The sequence below is a fragment of the Heptranchias perlo genome, chromosome 10, assembly GCF_035084215.1.
Source record: "Heptranchias perlo isolate sHepPer1 chromosome 10, sHepPer1.hap1, whole genome shotgun sequence".
Lineage (NCBI taxonomy): Eukaryota > Metazoa > Chordata > Chondrichthyes > Hexanchiformes > Hexanchidae > Heptranchias > Heptranchias perlo.
This window is the reverse complement of record NC_090334.1, coordinates 20,377,140-20,398,204: the sequence shown is the minus strand read 5'-3', so window position 1 is coordinate 20,398,204 and position 21,065 is coordinate 20,377,140. Positions and strand designations below refer to the sequence as shown.

The window sequence follows — 21,065 nt, the reverse complement described above, 5'->3', positions numbered from 1 at the left end:
CCATGCTGACTTTGTCCAATCCCGTAAATGCCTTTCAAGTGTTCTGTTATCACATCCTTTATAATAGACTCTAGCATTTTCCCCACTACTGATGTTAGGCTAACTGGTTTGTAATTCCCTGTTTTTTCTCTCCCTCCTTTTTTAAATAGTGGGGTTACATTTGCCACCCTCCAATCTGTAGGAACTGTTCCAGAGTCTATAGAATTTTGGAAGATGATCACCAATGCATCCACTATTTCCAGGGCCACTTCCTTTAGTACTCTGGGATGTAGATTATCAGGCCCTGGGGATTTGTCAGCCTTTAGCCCCATTAATTTCCATAGCATTATTTTATTTTTGCGCCAGACAGGAATGAATAATTGTTGTAATTCCTGCACACGTTCTTTAAATATTAGCCATTGCCTATCCACCGTCATCCCTTTTAGTAAAGTTCCCCAATCTATCATAGCCAACTCGCACCTCATACTTTCATAATTTCCTTCATTTAGATTCAGGACCCTAGTTTCGGATTCAACTACTTCACTCTCCATCTTAATGAGGAATTCTATCTGGTTGCTCTTCCCTAAGGGACCCCGCACAACAAGATTGTTAATTAATCCTTTCTCATTGCACCATACCCAGACCAGGATTGCCTTTTCTCTAATTGGTTCCTCAATGTATTGGTCTAGAAAACCATCACGTACAAACTCCAGGAATTCCTCCCCCACAGTATTATTGCTAATTTGGTTTGACCAATTTATATGTGGATTAAAGTTACCCATGGTTATAGTTGTACCCTTCTTGCATGCTCTAATTTCCTGTTTAATGCCCTCCCCTAAATCACCACTACTGTTTGGGGGCCTGTAGACAACCCCCACCAACGTTTTCTGCCCCTCAGTGTTTCTTAGCAAAGATGGTCTGGAGAGAGATGCAGTGGTATCTGTCCAGGTTCGTCCCGAGCAGTTCTGTAACACAGGACTCTGTGCTCTAAGGGCTGTTCCCGGGGACGCACACCGAGACAGACATCAACTGCTGCTGGAAGATCATTAACTCGGTGAAAGACGCCCTTTGGTCTGCCCGAAACCTGCTGGTCTTCCAGTGCATGGAGCTGTCCTCGACCGAGTGTTGCAGACTGGCACATTCCAAGGTCCAGGACTACGTGCTCAGGGACACACTGAAGCTAGGTGCAGCCGCCGCAAAGGCTCTGTGGGGAAAGGCAACCATTTAGAGCCTTCCTGCCATTGTATACCGAGGGGCTGCAATCAGGGAAACCCCCCCCCCCGGGCAGAATGTAAAATTCAAATTGCTGTAATGTACCTGTAATGAATCTGTAATGTACCTGTAATGAATCTGTAATCAATAATCTGTATTGAGTATAATGCAATGAGACACCCCAGAGTGTCATGAACTGTAATTATGTACAATGTGTTCATTGAACTGTACTTGATTTAACCTGCAAATTGTATAATCTGTATTGTGTACGTTTGGAATGTGTTATGACAACTGTATTGTATGTTTTGCTACAAATTTTATGAATAAAGTATATTTTTTGAAAAAAAAAATTTCCAAGCCAATATCCTTCCTCACTATTGCATTGATTTCCTCCTTTACTAACAATGCTACCCCACCTCCTTTCACTTTTTACCTGTCCTTCCTGAATATTGAATACCCCTGGGTGTTCAGTTCCCATCCTTGGTCACCCTGCAGCCATGTCTCTTTAATCGCAACTATATCATACCCGTTAATATCGATCTGCGCTGTTAATTCATCTACCTTATTGCAAATGCTCCGCGCATTTAGACACAATGCCTTTAGACTTAACTTTTTAAGATTGCTAGTCATCTTAGTTTTATTTTGTACTATGGCCCTATTTGTTTTTCACCCTTGTTTTCTCTGCCTTCCACTATTGCTTCTTCCCTTTCTGTCTTTTGTTTCTATCCTTGTTTCCCCCTCCTCTGTCTCCATGCTCAGGTTCCCATCCCCCTGCCATTCTAGTTTAAACCTTCCTCAGCAGCACTAGCAAACACCCCCGCGAGGACATCGGTCCCGGTCCTGCTCGGGTGTAACCCGTCCAGCTTGTACAGGTCCCACCTTCCCCAGAACCGGTCCCAGTGTCCCAGGAATCTAAATCCCTCCCTCCTACACCATCCCTGCAGCCACGCATTCATCCGGTCTATTCTCCTGTTCCTATACTCACTAGCAGGTGGCACTGGTAGTAATCCTGAGATGACTACCTTTGATGTCCTGCTTTTTAATTTATCTCCTAACTCCTTGAATTCACCTTGCAGGATCTCATCCCTTTTTTTACCTATGTCGTTGGTACCGGTATGGACCACGACTACTGGCTGTTCACCCTCCCCCTCCAGAATGCCCTGCAGCCACGCCGTGACATCCTTGACCCTAGCACCAGGGAGGCAACATACCATCCTGGAGTCACGTTTGCGGCCGCAGAAACGCCTATCTGTTCCCCTTACAATTGAATCCCCCATCAATATAGCCCTGCCACTCTTATTCCTCCCCTCCTGTGCAGCAGAGCTACCCGTGATGCCACAAACTTGGCTCTTACTGCTTTCCCCTGATAAGTCATCTCCCCCAACAGTATCCAAAGCGGTATATCTGTTTGAGGGGGAGATGGCCCCAGGGGACTCCTGCTCTACCTGCCTAGTTCTTTTACTCTGCCTGGCAGTCACCCATTTCCTTTCTGCCTGCGTAATCTATACCTGCGGTGTGACCACCTCACTGAACGTGCTATCCTCGATAGTCCCAGCATCGCGGATGCTCCACAGACTTCTCCTCATTGCCAGATTTTCCATGCTTCCCTCCCCCTCTGATATTCTGTTGCAACCATTTACACCTCCTCTGGACCTTTCTACTGTTTCTTTATTTGTCCCATTACCACCCCCGTTTTCCCTTGCACCATCATCCCTTTTGTCATTTAATCACTCCTGCCCACAGATCTTCCCTTTTGTTCTTTCCTCCCCCCTTGCTCTGTACTTGCTTAAAAACTGTTAATCTCTAACATCTTCCAGTTCTAAATGGAAGGTCATCGACCTGAAACGTTAACCCTGTTTCTCTCTCCATAGATGCTGCCTGACCTGCTGAGTGTTTTCCAGCACTTTCTGTTTACACTACCTAATTGCCCTATCTTTTTTTCTGTTCGTCAACCAACTTTATATCTATGCTGCCACATTTCCTGTATTACCTGATTTTTTCTTGTGGGATACTTTATCAAATGAAAAGTAATTGATTCTAATTTTTTTTAGCAGAAGCCCCTCTTCCCTGCCCTCAGTTTCCTCTCTTCCCCTGCTCACAAGTGGTCTCCTGGTTCTTGGAACTTCTCACGCAACAGCTGCTGGCACAAAACCACTAACAAGAATACTCAACTACAGGGGACCCAACCTTTATAAGGTAAATGCAATAACATTTGTACATGTCATGTGTTCAGATGCCACGTGGTCAGATGTCACGTGATCAGAATGTCACATGATCATTCCTCCCGGAATGCATCCAACCAGAGTTGGCAACCCGACCTATTCCGGATGGGGTCGTAGAAGCAAAAACCTTGTGCCTTGAAACTGGGGGTTACAATTATTAGCATACAAATGCTTAACACGTTTTTTTGTCCAGTATTTTAATGGAGGCATAAACCCATTTAATTTAACCAGCTAAGCACCTCTAAATAGCTTAAAAGTATCAAAGAAATTTCATATTAATATAGTAAACATTCATTTGCTACTATTTAAAAAGCCCAGTTTCAAAGCACTAAAAGTCATTTGCGACACAGTTAAATTCTCCAATGGGATGGCAGTAGGTTTTGTATAACTGGGTGAATGGCCTTCCTTGTCATGTTTATCTCCTACTTTTGCGGCCTGGATGAATCTACGTTCCATATTTTTACTGAGTGTGAGAGGTTGTAGCCTGTTTCATTATTTAAAGGGGTTGCTCCTCAACTTCTGGCTCCACTTCAGTCCCACGCTCCTGACCTTTGGCCACCCGGTGCAGAGGGGGTCGGGCAAGTCGGAGGACCACCTTGTGGGTCTGATCCTGGGCCTGGCTAAAGTGGCCATCCACAGGTTCAGGCTGGACGCAGCCCGTGAGGGTGGTTGCTCTGGCTGCCTGCCTATCTTCCGTGGCCTTGTTCGTGCCTGGGTAGCCCTGGAGAAGGAGCATGCAGTGTCCGCCGGTATGCTCGAGGCTTTCCACGACCTGTGGGCACTGCAGGGACTTGAGGGGGCGGTGGATAATGCGAATAATATTTAAGTTCATAAGTTTCCTTTGTTTTGTTTTGTTTTTGCTTAAGTTGTGCCCCTTTAAGAAAGGGGGCACTTTTGTTTGTCTTTTGTTCGATGACACTGGGGCAACCCATTATAGGTTCTCCTTCCACATCGTTCACCTGAGGAAGGAGGTAGCCTCCGAAAGCTTGTGAATTTAAAATAAAATTGCTGGACTATAACTTGGTGTTGTAAAATTGTTTACAATTGTCAACCCCAGTCCATCACCGGCATCTCCACATCATGATCTAATGAAAATTAGTTTGAAAATTACATGCATCAGCTGTGGCTCAGTTGGCAGCACTTTCTCCTCTCAGTTAGAAGGTTGTAGGTTCAAGTCCCACTTTACAGACTTAAGCACAAAATCTAGGCTGACAGTTACATGCAGTACTGAGGGAGTGCTGGAGGTGCTGTCTTTTGGATGTTAAACTGAGGCCCTATCTGCCCTCTCAGGTAGATGCAAAAGATCCCATGACTCTATTTTGAAGAAGAGCAGAGGAGTTATTCCCAGTGTCCTGGCCGACATTTACCCCTCAACCAACATCACTAAAACAGACTATCTGGTCATTATCAAATTGCTATTTGTGGGAGCTTACTGTGTGCAAATTGGTTGCCGTGTTTTCTACAACAGTGACTACACTTCAAAAATACTTCATTGGCTGTAGAGTGCTTTGGGACCACCTGAAGTCATGAAAAGTGCAAAAGCAATGTAAGTTCTCCTTTCTTTGCAGGACACACTCCCCCTTCCAGCTGGTCCCTGAGGCGGTATTGTGTAATCTCCACCCCCCCCCCCCCCCCAACTTTAAGAGCAGGAAGTGACGCAGCGGCGGTGGGTGGATTGGCAGGCAGACTGACTCCATTTTGTGAGCAGATTTTATTTTAACTGCGTCATTCGAGCAGAGACTTCGTGAAGGTAACGAGGGAGGGGAAGGTAATGTTGAAACGCTTTTTGTTTGCTTTTTCTAAACAAAATGAAAGCCTTAGGAGATTTTCTGTAGGAGCTGGAGGTTTTTTTTTTAGTTTGTAATTACCCCACGGTAGTAGTGTGATGAGTCGCGCTTCGCCGTGTGGCGGCTGAGGTGCCTACGTGGGCGGACTGAAATCTCCGTATTTGGTATAAATGACCGCGTTTTCAGTTGGAGCTGCAGAACGAGTTGGTTTGTTCGTGTTTTTAAATTTTAAAAAAAAACTCTCAGGCGGAGAGTTCGCTTTGGTCCCAAAGGCGCTGAAATATCAACGGCCTTGAAGATCCGATTGGGAGCGGCATCGAGCCGCCGCCGCCATTTTGAGCGAGGCTGTGAAAGGCCGCAAGTGCTCGGTGGGTTCGCGGGAGATTCTTAACTCATTGGATGAGTTGCCGTCTATAGATAGGGGGGTAGTTTATGTCAGTCTACGGCGTTTGCTCCGTGTTCTCGGCCCGTGTTGCTCCCTTCTCTCGGTTGTTCTTTCTCCCCTCCACGCTTCCCGGACTGCACGGTGCCAGTTTCCCTCCCATTTTGCGGAGCGCGTACGTCAGCTGCAGGCGATCGCTGACCCCCCTGGGCTTGGCCACAGCCAGCCGAAACATTTTTCCCTCCAATTCACGAAGTAACGAAGGTTCAGATATATGCAGTATTCGTAAATACGCAGTATTAAGGCTACCGAGCCGAAACCCCAGGCCGCCTTTCTCTTTCGCAAGCCAACTGGCCTTGCTTGTTCCCCTCTCTCTCATTTTCCCGTTTTAAATTTCCAGCATGTTGGTCTATGTGCAAACTAAAAGGTAATCTTTTCCAGGATCTAAGATTTTGGATGTCGACTGTTGGAGTAAATGGGTGGGTGACCTGTCCGTTCCTTATCTATCGGTTAAAATGGGCACATGTTAAAAGCGCCGTTTTAAATGTTTCATTTTCCCATGTAATTTTTTTAGTAGTAGTTTTGGGGACTTATTAGGTATGAAATACAAAAGTTGTATTTTTTTTTGCTCTGCATCTGAAAAGTATATCTTGTTTTCTCAGTTGCTTTTGGTCTTCTACTGATTAAAGTTGTGAGTTATAACTGATTATTGGAACTTTGAAATATACTAAACATCCTTGAAGGAATTTATAGGCACATTTTAGTGTTTTCAGGACCTTGCTTGTTCCCCCTCTCTCATTTTAAAAGTTGATCAGTGATGCATAGAAGTTTTATTTCCCTTTAAGTATATAGAAATATTTGCTGGATCCTGCTTGCCATTTTCATTATGTGGGTGTTTGAGTTGACTGGTCACTGATGTATAGTTTCACTATTACCTGTTGCTCACGGACCTCCCTGTGGCGGAGTTCAGAGATGAACAAGACTAGCCAGGTTAAGGGTGTGCTTTTTTTCATGAGAAAAAACATGGCAAAGTTTCCACATCGTGACAGTATTGACTCTTCACTAGGGTATAGTTCTCTGTAGGTGCCCTCAAGTACCTTGTCCAAATGGCCATTGTTTACATAATATACTCCACTGCGAAGAGGATTATCTGTCTATCCTTGAATAATGGAAAGGCTGATGCATAAATGATATTTTAACTGGAGACTCAGCGGAAGGGTTTAAAAAAACTTTCTTGCACTTTTTAACAGTGTCCATTGTTCAGAATGAGTTCCCGAGTGTTCATCGGAAGATTGAGCCCTCATGCTACTGAGAAAAACGTGGAGAAATTTTTCAAAGGATATGGACGAATTAAAGAAATTGATTTGAAGAATGGCTTTGGATTTGTGGTAAGTTTTTTTTTATTCCCACACGTGTACAGCTGTGGAATATAATTGTATAAGAGCCATTACTTGATTATTCCTGACACATTGAAGTGTTATTTGCTGTTAGATTCAAACTCAGTCTCTGGAATGTTTGCATCATGCATTGTGTAGGACTATCAAATTTGAGACATTTTCTCAGCTGAAACACCTTGGTATTTTCACCAGTATCTGCTTTGTGGTTATTTATGGGACTGATATGTTCTGCAGATGACATTTTAAAAAAATGTCAGGATAACATGATACAAAACCAGGAACTTTTTATGGATGCACTATTGAAGTCTTCCTTTTAAGAATGAAGACTGAGTTGCATAATGTTGGTCTACTGATACTAACTGGGAGGAGGCCTGTGGGTCTTTGAGCCTCCAGTAACATGCAGCCATTCATTGTGGAGTTGGTCACACCTATATATGCACTTGACTGTTGGGCAATTTGCCTAACCCCTGAGACTCTTCACATTGCTTTTGAATATTTCTCTGCCTGGAATTTAGCTATTTACAGCAGTTAGATCTTGTGGCTTTAAAGGAACACAGCTTCACCATGGCATAATAAATCACTTGTACCTTCCAAAGTGCAATACTCCTGCTTTTGCAAAACATCACATCATACTAAGTGATTCCTGAGGTCTAATAATTTATAAAGGTATTGGAGTTTAACAGTTGTCTTCCTGTTGGTTTCAGGAATTTACAAACACCTGCCAATCTTTTTTTTTAAAAAAAACCTTCCCCATTAGTTTTTTTAAAAAAAAACTAACTTCAGAATGTGCTATTTGCAGCATTCTGATATGGCTTTAATAGCCAAGTTAAGCAATATCGCTGTAGCAGCAGATCAACATTAACACAAACACTCCTGTATAACAACAAGCAAAGCCACGGGGAATGTACTTGTGGGCAGAGTTGCTGCTGTTAAGGGGTAAGGAGTCATGGACATTTGGTAAGCCAATTGGTGCACAACATGGCTAATTCATATTGATACGGTTGTGTTCTGGGGAGTATGAAAATTTACGCCCAAATGTACTATTTTGATAATTCATTTCCGTACATTTGCAGCCAAATTCATGCCAATGCTTCTGCACCCTTATATTGGTCACCAATCTTTTGAATGAACTGCCAAATATTTGGAAGTGTCTTGACTGTCTGTCTGAATTTTTATTTTACTGTTGTATATAAAAGCTAGCATATTATTGATTGAGCACACCTATACGTTTAGCCTTCCTTTTTTAATGGAAAAATACTGATTCTTTTTAGGAGTTTGAAGATTACAGAGATGCAGATGATGCAGTTTATGAGTTAGATGGAAAAGAGTTGTGCAATGAAAGGTATATTAAAAATAATATATTTAGTCAATGTACATAGAATATACAGCAACCAGTCGGCCCAGCAGATCCATATTGGTGTTTATGCTCCTCCATCCCTACTGCATCTAACCCTATCAGCATATATTCCTTTCTCACTCCTGTGTTTATCTAGCTTCCACTATATTGCATCTGTCCTAGTCGCCTCAACTACTCCTAGTGATAACGAGTTCCAATATTTCAACCACTCTCTCGGTAAAGATGTTTCTCCTGAATTCCCTATTGGATTTATTAGTGACTCTTACATTTATGGCCCCTAGTTCTGGTATCCCCCGTGAGTGGAAACACCTTCTCTACGTCTACCCTACCAAACCAGTTCATAATCTTAAAGACCTCTATCAGGTCACCCATTCTTATTTTTTAAGAGGGGGGGAAAAAAGCCCCAGCCTGTTCAGTCTTTCCTGATGGGTATAACCTCTGTTCTGGTAGCATCCTAGTAAAAATTTTTTGCACCTTCTGCAGTGTCTCTATATTTTTATAATATGAAGACCAGAACTGTTCATAGTACTCCATGTGGTCTAACCAAGGTTCTATACAAGTTTAACATAACTTCTTTGCTTTTCAATTCTATCATTCTAGAAATAAACCCCAGTGCTTGGTTTGCTTTTTTCCAAATTGTTTATGTAAATAGTGGTCCCAGCACTGATCCTTGTGGAACACGACTTCCCACCTTTTGCCAATCTGAGTAGCTACTGTTTCTGTTTCGTAGCCAGCTTGCTACCCATTCTGCTACTTGTCCCCCAACACCACATGCTCTGACCGTAGTCATGTGTTTACTATGTGGTACCTTATCGAAGGCCTTTTGAATATCCAAATATATTACATGTACTGCAATACTCCTGTCAACCCTTTGTTACTTCAAAGAATTCAGTAAGGTTGGCGAAGCATGACCTTCCCTTTTGAAATCTGCTGACTATTTATAATTTTGGTTTCTAGATTTTTTTGTTACTACTTTGAGTAAGGATCCCATTGTCTTTCCTACCACCATCATTAAGCTAATTGGTCTATAGTTCCCTGGACTGGTTCTATTTCCCTTTTTAAATATGGGAATCACATTGGCTGTCCTTTGGCACTATTCCCTTTTGGAATGAATATATTCTCTGCTAACTCTTAACTTTCAATGTGTGTGGATGCAATCCATCGGGCCTAGGGATTTGATCCTCTGTCTGATTAGTTTATCAATCATCTCCCCATTTTATCTTTTTTGATCTTTTTGTAATGTCGTGCCCACCATGTAAGTCTCCCTAGTAAATACAGTTGTAAACAATTTTACAACACCAAGTTATAGTCCAGCAATTTTATTTTAAATTCACAAGCTTTCGGAGGCTACCTCCTTCCTCAGGTGAACGATGTGGAAATGAAATCCTCGAAAAAAAACTTTTTTTTCAAGGAGGTAGCCTCCGAAAGCTTGTGAATTTAAAATAAAATTGCTGGACTATAACTTGGTGTTGTAAAATTGTTTACAATTGTCAACCCCAGTCCATCACCGGCATCTCCACATCAGTAAATACAGAGGCAAGGTAATTATTTAGTATTTTGCTGTCATTACCTGAGAGTTTGTGTATCCCTATCCTGATTTTTCTTTTGCCTGTAGAATTATCATTATCTTCCTTGATTTAATTTTGTGGTGTTGGTTATGGATATTAATGCTTTAATATCTTCAGAGTTACAGTTGAACATGCCAGAGCCCGCCCTAGAGGAGGACGTGGAGGAGGACGATTTCAAGGTCGCTTTAACCAACGTTGGTCTCGTGGTGGTGGTAGTAGTGGTGGAGGAGGAGGAGGAGGAGGAAGGTGAGCCCAGTGTTACGGCTTTTCTGCAGGAATTTAAAAGCCTAAAGAAATAACTTATGAAGAATACAGATGCACAATTTTGGCTCTTGAAGCAATTTTGAAAGACTAATGGGATTGGATCATACTTGAATAAATTCAAGTATTTGACTATATACTTGGCCCACTTGATGAACTTGTGATTCATAATTGCTTGACTTTGGTGTAATAGAATAACGACTATAAAGTCCACAATTCAGCACAGCTGAAAAATGGTATGTTTTAGGGGCATAATGTTCTGGCTAATGTGTAGTTCCCCCCCCCCCCCCCCCCTCACTTCCCTGTACCTTATATGGCCATTCCTGAGTTTGTACATTGAGGGGTTCAGCTGCAGGGACCACTACAGCTAAGCCTGGCATATTCTGAACATTTTTGATTGATGGCAGTGGTTAGAAATCAGTAATGGGAAGTCTGGCTGATGTGTTCTCTGATGGGATGCAGAAGCCAGTTGTACTAAAGTGCAAATACTACCGTTCAGGTTGGTTCAAATCAAGGCTCGATCATGGGACCTTTCTGGTGTTCATGGTTCAGCACACACTGCTTGAGAAGTTAATCATTGAGCCACTGATGGAGCTTCGAAGCCTGTATTGAAGAACAGCATCAACTGACTGTTTTCAGAAAGTTGTTGCTTTCTGTAAATTGAAGACTCAAATGTTCCATTACTCAATTTTGATAAAGTAGAGGTCTCAATTTATTGTCTTTCAGAAATGGGCCTCCAGTTCGTACGGAAAACCGAGTGATTGTTGAGAATTTGTCTTCCAGAGTTAGCTGGCAGGTATGTTATATGTAATATTAAATTGTATTTTTGTGGTGTAAACTGCTGACAAATTATAAGATGAAATGAAACTGGTAATTCCTTTTAGATTAAAATGAATAGGGCTTTCAAGGTTAGTCAAGACTCAATTTACAGTGAAGAGCACACACTTGTGACATGACATCTTTTCCTGGGTTAGCTAAGAGCTCACCCATTCACCAAATCAAAAGCTAATAAATCAGGAGAAAAAAATGTCAAATAAAAGTAATTGTCATGTAGCTATAAATAACTTTGACAGACTGCAATCTGTTAGTGAGTAAGCTGTTGCTAAATTGGCACTGGAGATGGGAAAATTGTTTCTGTATTTGCCTTCCTGGAAGGCATTTAATTGGCTAGCTGAATTCTTCCACAGAATTGTAAACAAGCCCTTGGATAGTGATATTTGTTAAGTTACATCATCCTACCAGACCTACATAATATTTCAAATTGGCCATTGGAAGTGAAAATAAACGGGGATTTGTGTGTTCCCTTTACTGTAAAAATGACTTGGTCAAATATAACCTAATGTCCTTAAATAGTTGTAATTCCTTAAGTCTTGTGTGAGCTGTTGAAAGCATTGTAATGTTAAGTATTTTCTTGCGCACAGTTTAATTTTTTTTATTTTTGTAAAGCGAAAAATCTTCGCTAGCTATCATTTTGGAAGGCCTCATTTTGACCTGAATTGTTCTCTCAGAACTCCAGTCCTATTACATTTGAATATGATTTCTGAGTGACTGAGGTGATGCTAATCCTGTTGGCCTCATTGAGGGAAGAGGTGGAACAGGAATATTTGAAGTGAGTTGTGGGTCTGTGCCCATGATTACTCACGAGGGTAGTTCCTTCTCTCAGCTGACTGGGGAGGGGAAGGAGATACTTGCCCACAAAGGAAGGTACTGGGAATACTGCTGAGTATTAGTGGGAGAGCTGATTGCACACCTGCCCCCTGTGCAGTTAAATAGCGTGTGGCACTGAGGAGATTGTGAACTGTTTAATTTGCAGCACTATTTGTCAGTTTCTGGAAGTACAGTTAAGTCAGTTTAACTTGTTTGTCTGTTAACCTTGAAAGCCTTAAGTATGACATTTGTTTGGTTTTTATGCTTAAATGTTTACAAAGTTTAACCAAATATTAAAACCTTTATTTACCAGCCTCTCGTTATGTCGTTGGCCTTGTGACGAGGAGTGCCGTTGGTTTTCCTAATCGCTCTGGCTTGGTCTCTTGGGCCTAGTTGAAATGCCAGTCCGCTCCTACGTTTGTCATTTGGTGATCTAGATCTGTGTGTGGTGGTCTGACCTACATGGTGGGCACTTGGTTAATGCCAGTGTTCCGTGCTGCACCCCGAAAATGGTGTCTTCCTAAAGTCGAGAGTTCTGGGCGCCCACTCTAAAATGAGGTCCTTGGTTGAAAGAAATGGGAGAAATTCGCTAGTAGGGTTGGTTGGAAGCTCGATTGGAGTGAGGTGAGGAGTCCCTGGTAACGGCGCAAGAGTAGCAATGTTTGTTCCCATGGCAACGTCAGCGTCTGCCTTTAAGGTAGGGTGATGTCCGGGAAGGCTCGCATCGAATGGTAGCGTCGGTCAAGTGGGTGGTGAAGAGCACCATCTGGTCTCCAGTCGTGGTGGTACCTCTGCGAGTGCTTGTTGCATTTGGCTGGGTGAATAGCCTAGGGAATTGTACAGGAAGGTAATATAAATTTTGATGAAATTAGAATTGTTTTTTAAAACATTTTTTCCAATGATCTTGTATATTGGAAAATAACAGAATAAGTGTCTTAATGTGCTCCTTTTTACCTAACTGATCTGATCTTACTTAGGACCTGAAAGATTTTATGAGACAGGCTGGAGAAGTAACCTTTGCAGATGCACACAGACACAAACTCAATGAAGGGTAAGTTATAGGAATGATTTGAATTGGTATTTTAGCAGCTTGATACTGCTGATATGAATGGGAACAATCTGCTGAATGTTGGTCTTGTGTACATTGAACATTAGTGTTAAGTTTAGGAAAAAAAACCAACTCAAGCAAACTTTTTAGGCTGGCATATCGGCTGCACATTTGAAGCATAGGTAAGACTGAAATAAAGCAAATATTAGTTTTTCTGCTGTGAGCCTACACCTGCTAGGAATTTGGTTGAGACTGCCCATAATTCCAGTTATGTGAAGATCTAAATTGTAGTGCTGAATTTTTTTAGTAATGCATGTTTATTCATGAATGAGGAGTTGCTATTCTGTAATGAACGCTGCATGATTTTGATCATTTTTTATCTGTTGACTGCTGAACACAGGACATCAGTCAGACCTTGACTGATTTCTCAGTTCTGTTTCAGGAGATGGATTAAATTGATCAGAATTCTGCAGGTCTGTGGCAAGTTTTGTTTTTGGTTTGATTACAGAAAATTGTCCAAATCAATGGCAAACTAGCAAATTTTAAGAGAAATATATTCCTCTTTTTAAAAAGCAAGAACAAACTAGCCAATAATGAAACACCATGGATGAATAAAGAGGTTGAGATTGAAACTAAAGAAAAAGGCATTAGTACATAGACAATAAAGGAGGATGACAAAAGGGAATACCAAGAGGTTAGGTAAGAAGTCAAAAAAAAATTAAAGCAAAGAGGAACAATGAGATCGAATTAGCAAGGAATATAAAAAGAAATAGTAAGGTATTCTACTGACACATAAAAGTAAAATCAGAATAGGGATAGGGTCACTAAGGGATGCACAAGATAAACTCACAGGTAATGACAGTGACATGGCAGAAATATTGAATAGTTACTTTGCCTCTGTATTTACCAGGGAGACTAACAAGGTGGGTATGACATCATAAGATATCAAAAAAGATATTAAAACATTTAAGATAGAAAGGGTGGAGATAAATGATAAACTGATTGAACTTAAGGAGGATAAGACTCCTGGTCTGTGTGGATTGGATCTGCAAATATTAAGATAGGGGAGAGATAGAGGCATTATTACATAAATTTTTTAAAAATCACTAGAAGAGGGAATAGTGCCAGTCCTCTGGCACACAGCTGATGTATCTTTTTAAATACAGGAATAAGTCGTCGAAGGAACTATAGATCAATTAGCTTTACGTCAGTGGTAGGAAAGATAATGGAATCTTTACTCAGATGTAATAGACATCTAGAGAACAGAAATATAATAAAGAATAATCATCACTGATTTCAGAAGGGAAAGTTACGCTTGACCAACCGTATTCAATTCTTTGACTAAGTAACAGGGTCAACAAGGGTAATGCAGTAGATATATTTGGATTTTCAAAAGGTTTCAATGAGGTACCATGTTGTAGACTTGACTAAGGTCAGAGCATGTGGAGTTGGGACAAGTAACAGAATGGATAGCAAGTTGGCTAGAAAACAGGTTAAGGGTAGCTAGTCAGTCTGGCAAAAGGTGGGAAGTGGTGTTCCACAGGGATCGGTGCTGGGACCACTGTTCACAATTTACATGAACTATTTGGATTTGGGAATCGGAAGTACAATTTCAAAATTTGTGGAAAACCCCAAATTGGCGGGGGGGGGGGGGGTATAGTAATACAAAAGAACGTGTTAAACTGCAAGAGGACATTAATAAACTTGCGGAATGGGTGTGTAATTGGCAAATTAATTTCATATAGATAAGTGTGAGATGGTGCATTTTGGTAGGAAGAATAAGGTGGCCACATACTGCTTGGTAATAGCCTAAGTGGGTTAGAGGAGCGAAGGGATTAGGGGGTACAGATACAAAAACTAAGTAGCGACGCAGGTTAATAAGGCAAGAAAAAAAGCAAATCAAGCACTAGGGTTTATTTCTGGAGAGATGGAATTGAAAGCAAAGAAGTTATGTTAAACTTGTATGGAACCTTGGTTAGACCACACTTGGAGTGCTGTGAACAATTCTGGTCTTCATACTATAGAAAGGATACAGAGGCACTGGAGAGGGTGCAAAAAAGATTCATAAGGATGATACCAGAACTGAGAGGATATCCTGAGCAGGAAGGGCTGAACAGGTTGGGGCTCTTCTAGAAAAGAGAAGGCTGAGGTGTGACCTGATGGAGGTCTTTAAGATAATGGGGTTTGATATGGTAGATGTCAAGAAAATGTTTCCACTTGTGGGAAAGTCCAAAACTAGAGGCCATAAATATAAAATAGCTGCTAACATTTTTACCCGAAGAGTGGTAAGAATGTGGAACGGGCTACCACAAGGAGTAGTTGAGGCAAATTGCATAGTTGCATTTAAGGGGAAGCTAGATAAGCACATGGGCAAGAAAGGAATAGAAGAGTATCCTGATAGTTATTTGAAGTAGGGAGGGAGGGGGCTCGTGTGAAGCAAACGCCGGCATGGACTGGTTGTGCAACTTTCTTTATACAATAGTATATCTAGTTGTGGAAGCAAAGTCCTGTGGTACAGCATTGGATCTGTGCTTCTCCTGGGAAAATAAATGTTATTTTTTCTTGCTATATTTTTACCTAGAGTCTACACAAACGGACCATTCGGCTCAACTGTTTACACTGCACAAGCCACCTACCGCCATATTCCTTTAGTCTCCTCTTCTTCATAACTCCCCATAAGTGTCAAACTATCCACTTCCAATCACTCCTTGTGGCAGCAATTTCTACATTCTCACTACTGTGTGATGACTTTCTTCCTAAATTCTTGATTTGTTAGTTGCTATCTTATATTTATCTTCTTGTAGACTCGCCCGTAAGTGGAAACACCTCTTCATAACTTTAAAGACTTCTATCAGGTCTCCTCTTAGCTTTTTTTTCCCCCAAGAGAAAAGAGCTTTGCTTGAACAGTTTTTCCTGATAGTTGCTTGGTTTTCTTTCATAGGATTGTAGAGTTTGCCTCTTATAGTGACTTGAAGAATGCACTTGACAAGCTCTCTGGCACAGAACTTAATGGAAGGAGGATCCGACTGATTGAAGAACGTAAACAGTACAGGTAAATGCTGCCTGGATATCAAAGACAACACTAGTGTGTGGTTTACAACCTTTTGCAATCTTTGGGGTTTATGTAGTAAAATCAAGAAAACTCCTATTGAGCTCTTTGGTACATTGTAAAGAGCACCCAGCAAATGTTTGTTTTTAGAGGACCATGTCCTGTGGTAACAGTAATACCAGTATCGTAATGATGGAGGAAGTCCCACGTGACCTGAATATAGGGGTGGGTAGTGTACAATGCAGGTATGCTGTTCAAGCAACCCACTCCCAATTCATTTTTAATGATTTATAAAATCCAGAGCTGTGAAGCTGATGGAGGTTATCTAAATTGAATATGATTTCTCTCCATACATGCAGAGGTACTTTGAGTTCTACGATTCTTATTTTTATTTTCAGGTCTCGCAGCAGGTCCCGTTCCCGTAGTCGCAGTTCTTCCAGATCTCGTAGCCGATCGCGTAGTCGATCTCGTTCCAGGGGCCGCAAGTCCTACAGTAGGTCAAAGAGTAGGAGTCGCAGTAAATCACGTTCTCGTAGTAGATCACCTGCTCCTGCTAAGGAACAGAAAGGCCGGTCCCCATCACCATCCAAATCGCCAGTGTCAGCGGAGCGTGCAAGATCTCGTTCTCGGTCCCGGTCTCGTTCACGATCAAAATCGCGTTCCCGATCCAGATCACCTTCCGTTGAAAGTGCTGACTAAATGATGTTTGTTAATGTCGTAAAGAGGACTTTTACCCCCAAGTGAGTGAAAGTTGATGTAAAATATGGTAAGTAGGAAGTGGTGAATTTCTGTCAAAGGAGTACAGATCTTCATTTGTTTACTTAAAGCCACAATATGTGTAGTTATTGGAAGTACTTTTGACTTGATTATAGTTCACATTTTTATTCAGAATATGGTAATTTCTTTACCCACTTAATGTGCGGCTTGTTTTTGACATTGATTTCATTAGCTGATCTTTCTGTTACTTTTTATCTCTGTAATACTGAATGTAATTTCATAAAATTGTTTTTCTTGTGCATTGCTTTAAATAAATATTCCACAAAAAGGTGTGTTTGTAATGGGTTATACAAACCACACGTCTGCAATTGGGCCTTGACCCTGCATATCATCTGACAGATGAGTGTTTTCTTATCACTAGGTAAGTTTAAGAAATTCTTTTATAGCAAATCTTCAATACACCACTAAGTTTTTAAGTTGGGCTGAGAACAATGTTGTGTAACGTTGAATGCACATGAGTACAATCCTTTGAATATTGAAATCCTACCTGGTTTTGCTGGTGTTTTTCCTATAACTTTAGTTAGGTAACAGGAAATTAGAGGAAAATGAATTGCCTTGCTAGTGTAGAGGTACTTTATTTAAGTAACTTACTGTAATGCTTGGGCTAAAGAATAAACATGACTGTCTGTCTTGTTCCCAGATAGTTGCAGTATTGAAATGTTTTAAGGTAAAGTTACAACCTGTATCTTCACAATTGTATTTTACGGTATGCCCAAAAGATACATGCAGAGCTTATAAAAAATGTAGTTTGTCTTCCCTAGCTAAAATGGAGGGTGAATTTTCAACGTCATGTCTTAAAGAATGCAACTGCATTATAAAAGAAAACAATTTATTTCCATGCAGCTCCAGAAATTAGTTTTGATGTAAAACCTGCTTTAATGTTTTTTATTACCAGAAGGTCCCAGGTTTGATCCCTTATCTTTGAGTTAGTTGATCTTGGCTGAATTTTCTTCGCCCTCTTGGAAGTGGTGATTCATGCTATAGTACGACTCTTGGGTGAAAGCAGCAGTGCCTTGGTCAAGTGGCTGCTTTTTGATGTTGATCTGTCAAAAAGGGGAGGGCTTACCTCTACTTCCTCAGCTGATGTCTGGATAGTAACTTAGGCATTATGATTGGCCTCAACAGCTCTATCATTGGAGAAGTGTTAAATGACTTCTCATTTCACTCTGCGCTGAGTTTTTAATATTTGGTTGCATCCCTAATGCCTAGTGAGTTTATATAATGAACGAATGTTGATTTGTTTCAATCTAAATAAACAGAACAAAATTAAAATGAACACTGCACAGAATATTACGTATGTTGCAGGTTGTCTTAAAACTTAATGTATGGCCATTAATCTGGAATAGTGAAATTGTTCCCAGTTGCCTGAATTTAGTAACGGTTTCACTTTCTCTGGCCTGAAACACTGTTGCAAGCTGTAATAACTTTTCCCTTGCATTCTGGGAAGCAGATGTGTTCTCAATTGTAAGTAAATTACTCTCTGAAGCAGTATAATCTCCACATGTTTGAAGTGAACAGGCTACATTTTTGTAACTTCAATGCAGTAAAAAGTGAATGTGGCATACAAATCAGATGTTCAGCGTGTGAAGATATAAATCAATGTCCAGACATGTGACCTTAAGTTCATTGTTGCCATTATAGCAAACAAGCCCAAAAGAGAACCTGGAGTAAACAACAAAAGATCTGAGTGAATAGAGGTAAAGTTGATTTAGTTTTATGGTGCTTCAAGTGTGAGTCACAATGGAACCAACCTAGCAGTGAATAATGCATATATGTTGGAAGTGTAGGTATGATGAGTGCTGGACAGGAAGGGAAACAGCTATTTTAATTGGAGAGAAAAGATTTCCAGAATTGCTCTGCATCCACTGAAGGGATTGAATATCAGATACTTTGAGTAGGGATCCACCTTCTCAATCTATTATTTTGTGTACATTATTCCCAAGAGGGACCACATCCTAAAAAAAACAAGTCCCTCCACACTACTGCTTTAATCATGATAGGCAAATTGTTTCTTGGTTTCTGCCTATGTAACTGCAACCTCTGAGTGTTTGGGTGGGGTGGGGGTGGTGTCTGCACGTTGCTGCCTCCAGTGAGTATGCAAATTGTGATAGAAGTGTTATGCCTTCAGTCATGCTACTGTTTTTTTTCTTGGCACTTTTCTCCTTTGCTCCTTGCTGGGATACAATTCCACAGCTGGTATTCTAGTACTTTGTCCAAGTATCCATTATTCAAGTGTAAGTAAGCCTTTTCAGAGATTGCCAAAAGGCTAATACACCACAGGGACCATGCCTGACATCCACATGCTGAACATCATTGTGAAATCAGAGATCTGACAGATCTTGCTATATCCAGTAGGTGTCAATAGTAATCAGATGTGAAAACCTTGGCTATTTTGTTTCTCTACACGTTGCTGTATTGCAGCTCTGACCGAAAACAGCTAAGTCAGTGCAGATGGAGTCAAATGTAGTACCTAATGTGGATGGATAAACTCAAGCACTGGGAATCATATGCTGCCCCTTTTTAACACAGCATAGATCAGTGTTTTTATATAGAACATCACTGGCACAACAACCATGGAAGTCAAATTTCCATTTTACTTGTTGCTGGGAGCTAATGTAGCATGATTAGAATTGAATCTGGGACCTTCTGTTTTTGGTTTAACATATTAGAGTTACCAACTGAGCCACTGGGGAACTGCTCTTAATATGCATTTTGCATATGAAGAACACGTTGCAGACCTGATGGATGTTAAGGATTGATGACTGTTGCTTTTCCTATATAATCACTTTGGGACGGACCTGTTAAGCTGCTATATAAATGGACATTATTTGTATCAACTTGATCAAGATTTAAAGGGAAGTTAGTAGATCTGAAAGGGAGTTTCTTGCAGTTGATCTTGAGCACAGGAATTAGTTCCAAGAGCTCAAGAAATTAGTTTGCAGTGCAAAACATCAGGCTGTGAGTTATGAACTGTAAAGGCAATATGTAATTGAGCCATACTCAGGAGAAGGACCTAGGCACTCAGCCCCTAGGCTAGGGAGGGGGAAAATCAGTTGAGTTCCTGCTGAGATCAGCCAATGATTCCTGGAAATTTAAGTGTGGATGGCCCATGTATACTGAATCTGGCATAGTAATCATTCCCCATCCCAAACAATTATATTCTGCCCTTGCTCTAGTGCCTGGATCTACATGTGAAGAATAGCCACTTATCCAAGATGGTGAAGTAATTGCCGATGGACCTGTTCCAGCATAAGTCAATGATTTCAGGAAAGTAGAGAAAGGGCAAAAAAAGTAAAATGTGCCATCTACACTCAAATATTCAGTTGAAACATCATACTTCAGAAATATTTGGTTAGCAAAGGGCACATTAACCTATTTTCTTCAAAACTAGAACATATTGAACATAAATTGCAAATTATTTCTCAACCACTAGTGGCAGTGAACTTATATAGCATCTGGTCATGTCTCAAACTTCATATAGAATGAAATATATTGTGTTGTGAAACACTTCTGTAAACATTAATACACCAACTGTCAGTTTTGTATAGCCGCCCACCAAAGGGGCTAATCTGGCAGTTTACCTTCAAGGTACCATATATAAACTTAAAAAACCACTCCTGGCAGCCCTTTTGTCATTATTGGCAAGGATGGGAGAAATATTTTTGTCTTCCCAATGAGGACTAGAAATACCTTCTTAATCTGGTATTTTTCATATGCTTGTGTTTTACTGTAAAATCATAGTTTTGCTAAATGTGGTTTTATCATGTTCTGTTACCAAAATAAAAGTCTCCAGCTGAAATTGTGTAAGTCTGTCTTTACTCTGGTTTTAAAACTAGATTGTAGTGTTCCAATTTAGGCATACATTTTATTAGCCAACTGATTAGTGAAAAGTAAGAAATACCTATGTGTATATTTATATTGAATTTTTATTTCGGGAACATTGGCCATTTAGCCCCTCCAGCCTGTTCTGCCATTCAATTAGATCATGGCTGATTTCATATCTTAACTCTGTCTACCCACCTTGGTTCTGTAACCCTTAATATCCTTACCTAACAAATCAGTTTTGACATTTTCAATTGACCTAAATTCAACAGCTTTTTGGGGAGAGGATGTTCCAGATTTCTACTACCCTTTGTGTGGAGAAGTGCTTCCTGACATCATCATCCCTGAATGGCTTAGCTCTAATTTTAAAGTTATGCCCCCTTGTTCTGGACACTCCCCACCAGAAGAAATAGTTCCCCTCTTTACTTCATCAATTCCTTTAATCATCTTAAAACATTTCAATTAGATCACCCCTTAATCTTCTATGCTCAAGGACATACAAGTGTAGTCTATGCAACCAGTCATAATTTAACCTGTTTAGCCCCTGTTTTGCATGG

General features: G+C 40.8%; 2 protein-coding genes across 3 annotated transcripts in view; both read left to right on the top strand.

Moving 5' to 3' along the window:
* LOC137326319 (serine/arginine-rich splicing factor 5-like) overlaps positions 1-21,065 on the top strand; it is a 76,904-nt gene that overhangs the window by 29,503 nt on the left and 26,336 nt on the right. The window lies entirely within an intron of this gene.
* LOC137326318 (serine/arginine-rich splicing factor 5-like) lies at positions 5,075-20,485 on the top strand. 2 transcript variants are annotated; one of them, XM_067991287.1, is made up of 8 exons: positions 5,075-5,181; positions 6,833-6,970; positions 8,251-8,321; positions 10,022-10,150; positions 10,892-10,961; positions 12,790-12,863; positions 15,802-15,912; positions 16,308-20,485. In XM_067991287.1, exons 2-8 carry the CDS (start codon positions 6,848-6,850, stop codon positions 16,606-16,608), a joined length of 879 nt encoding a protein of 292 aa, XP_067847388.1. In that variant the 5' UTR covers positions 5,075-5,181; positions 6,833-6,847; the 3' UTR covers positions 16,609-20,485. The 2 variants fall into 2 exon arrangements, with proteins under 2 accessions (XP_067847388.1, XP_067847389.1); XM_067991288.1 differs by lacking the exon at positions 5,075-5,181 and adding an exon at positions 5,544-5,568.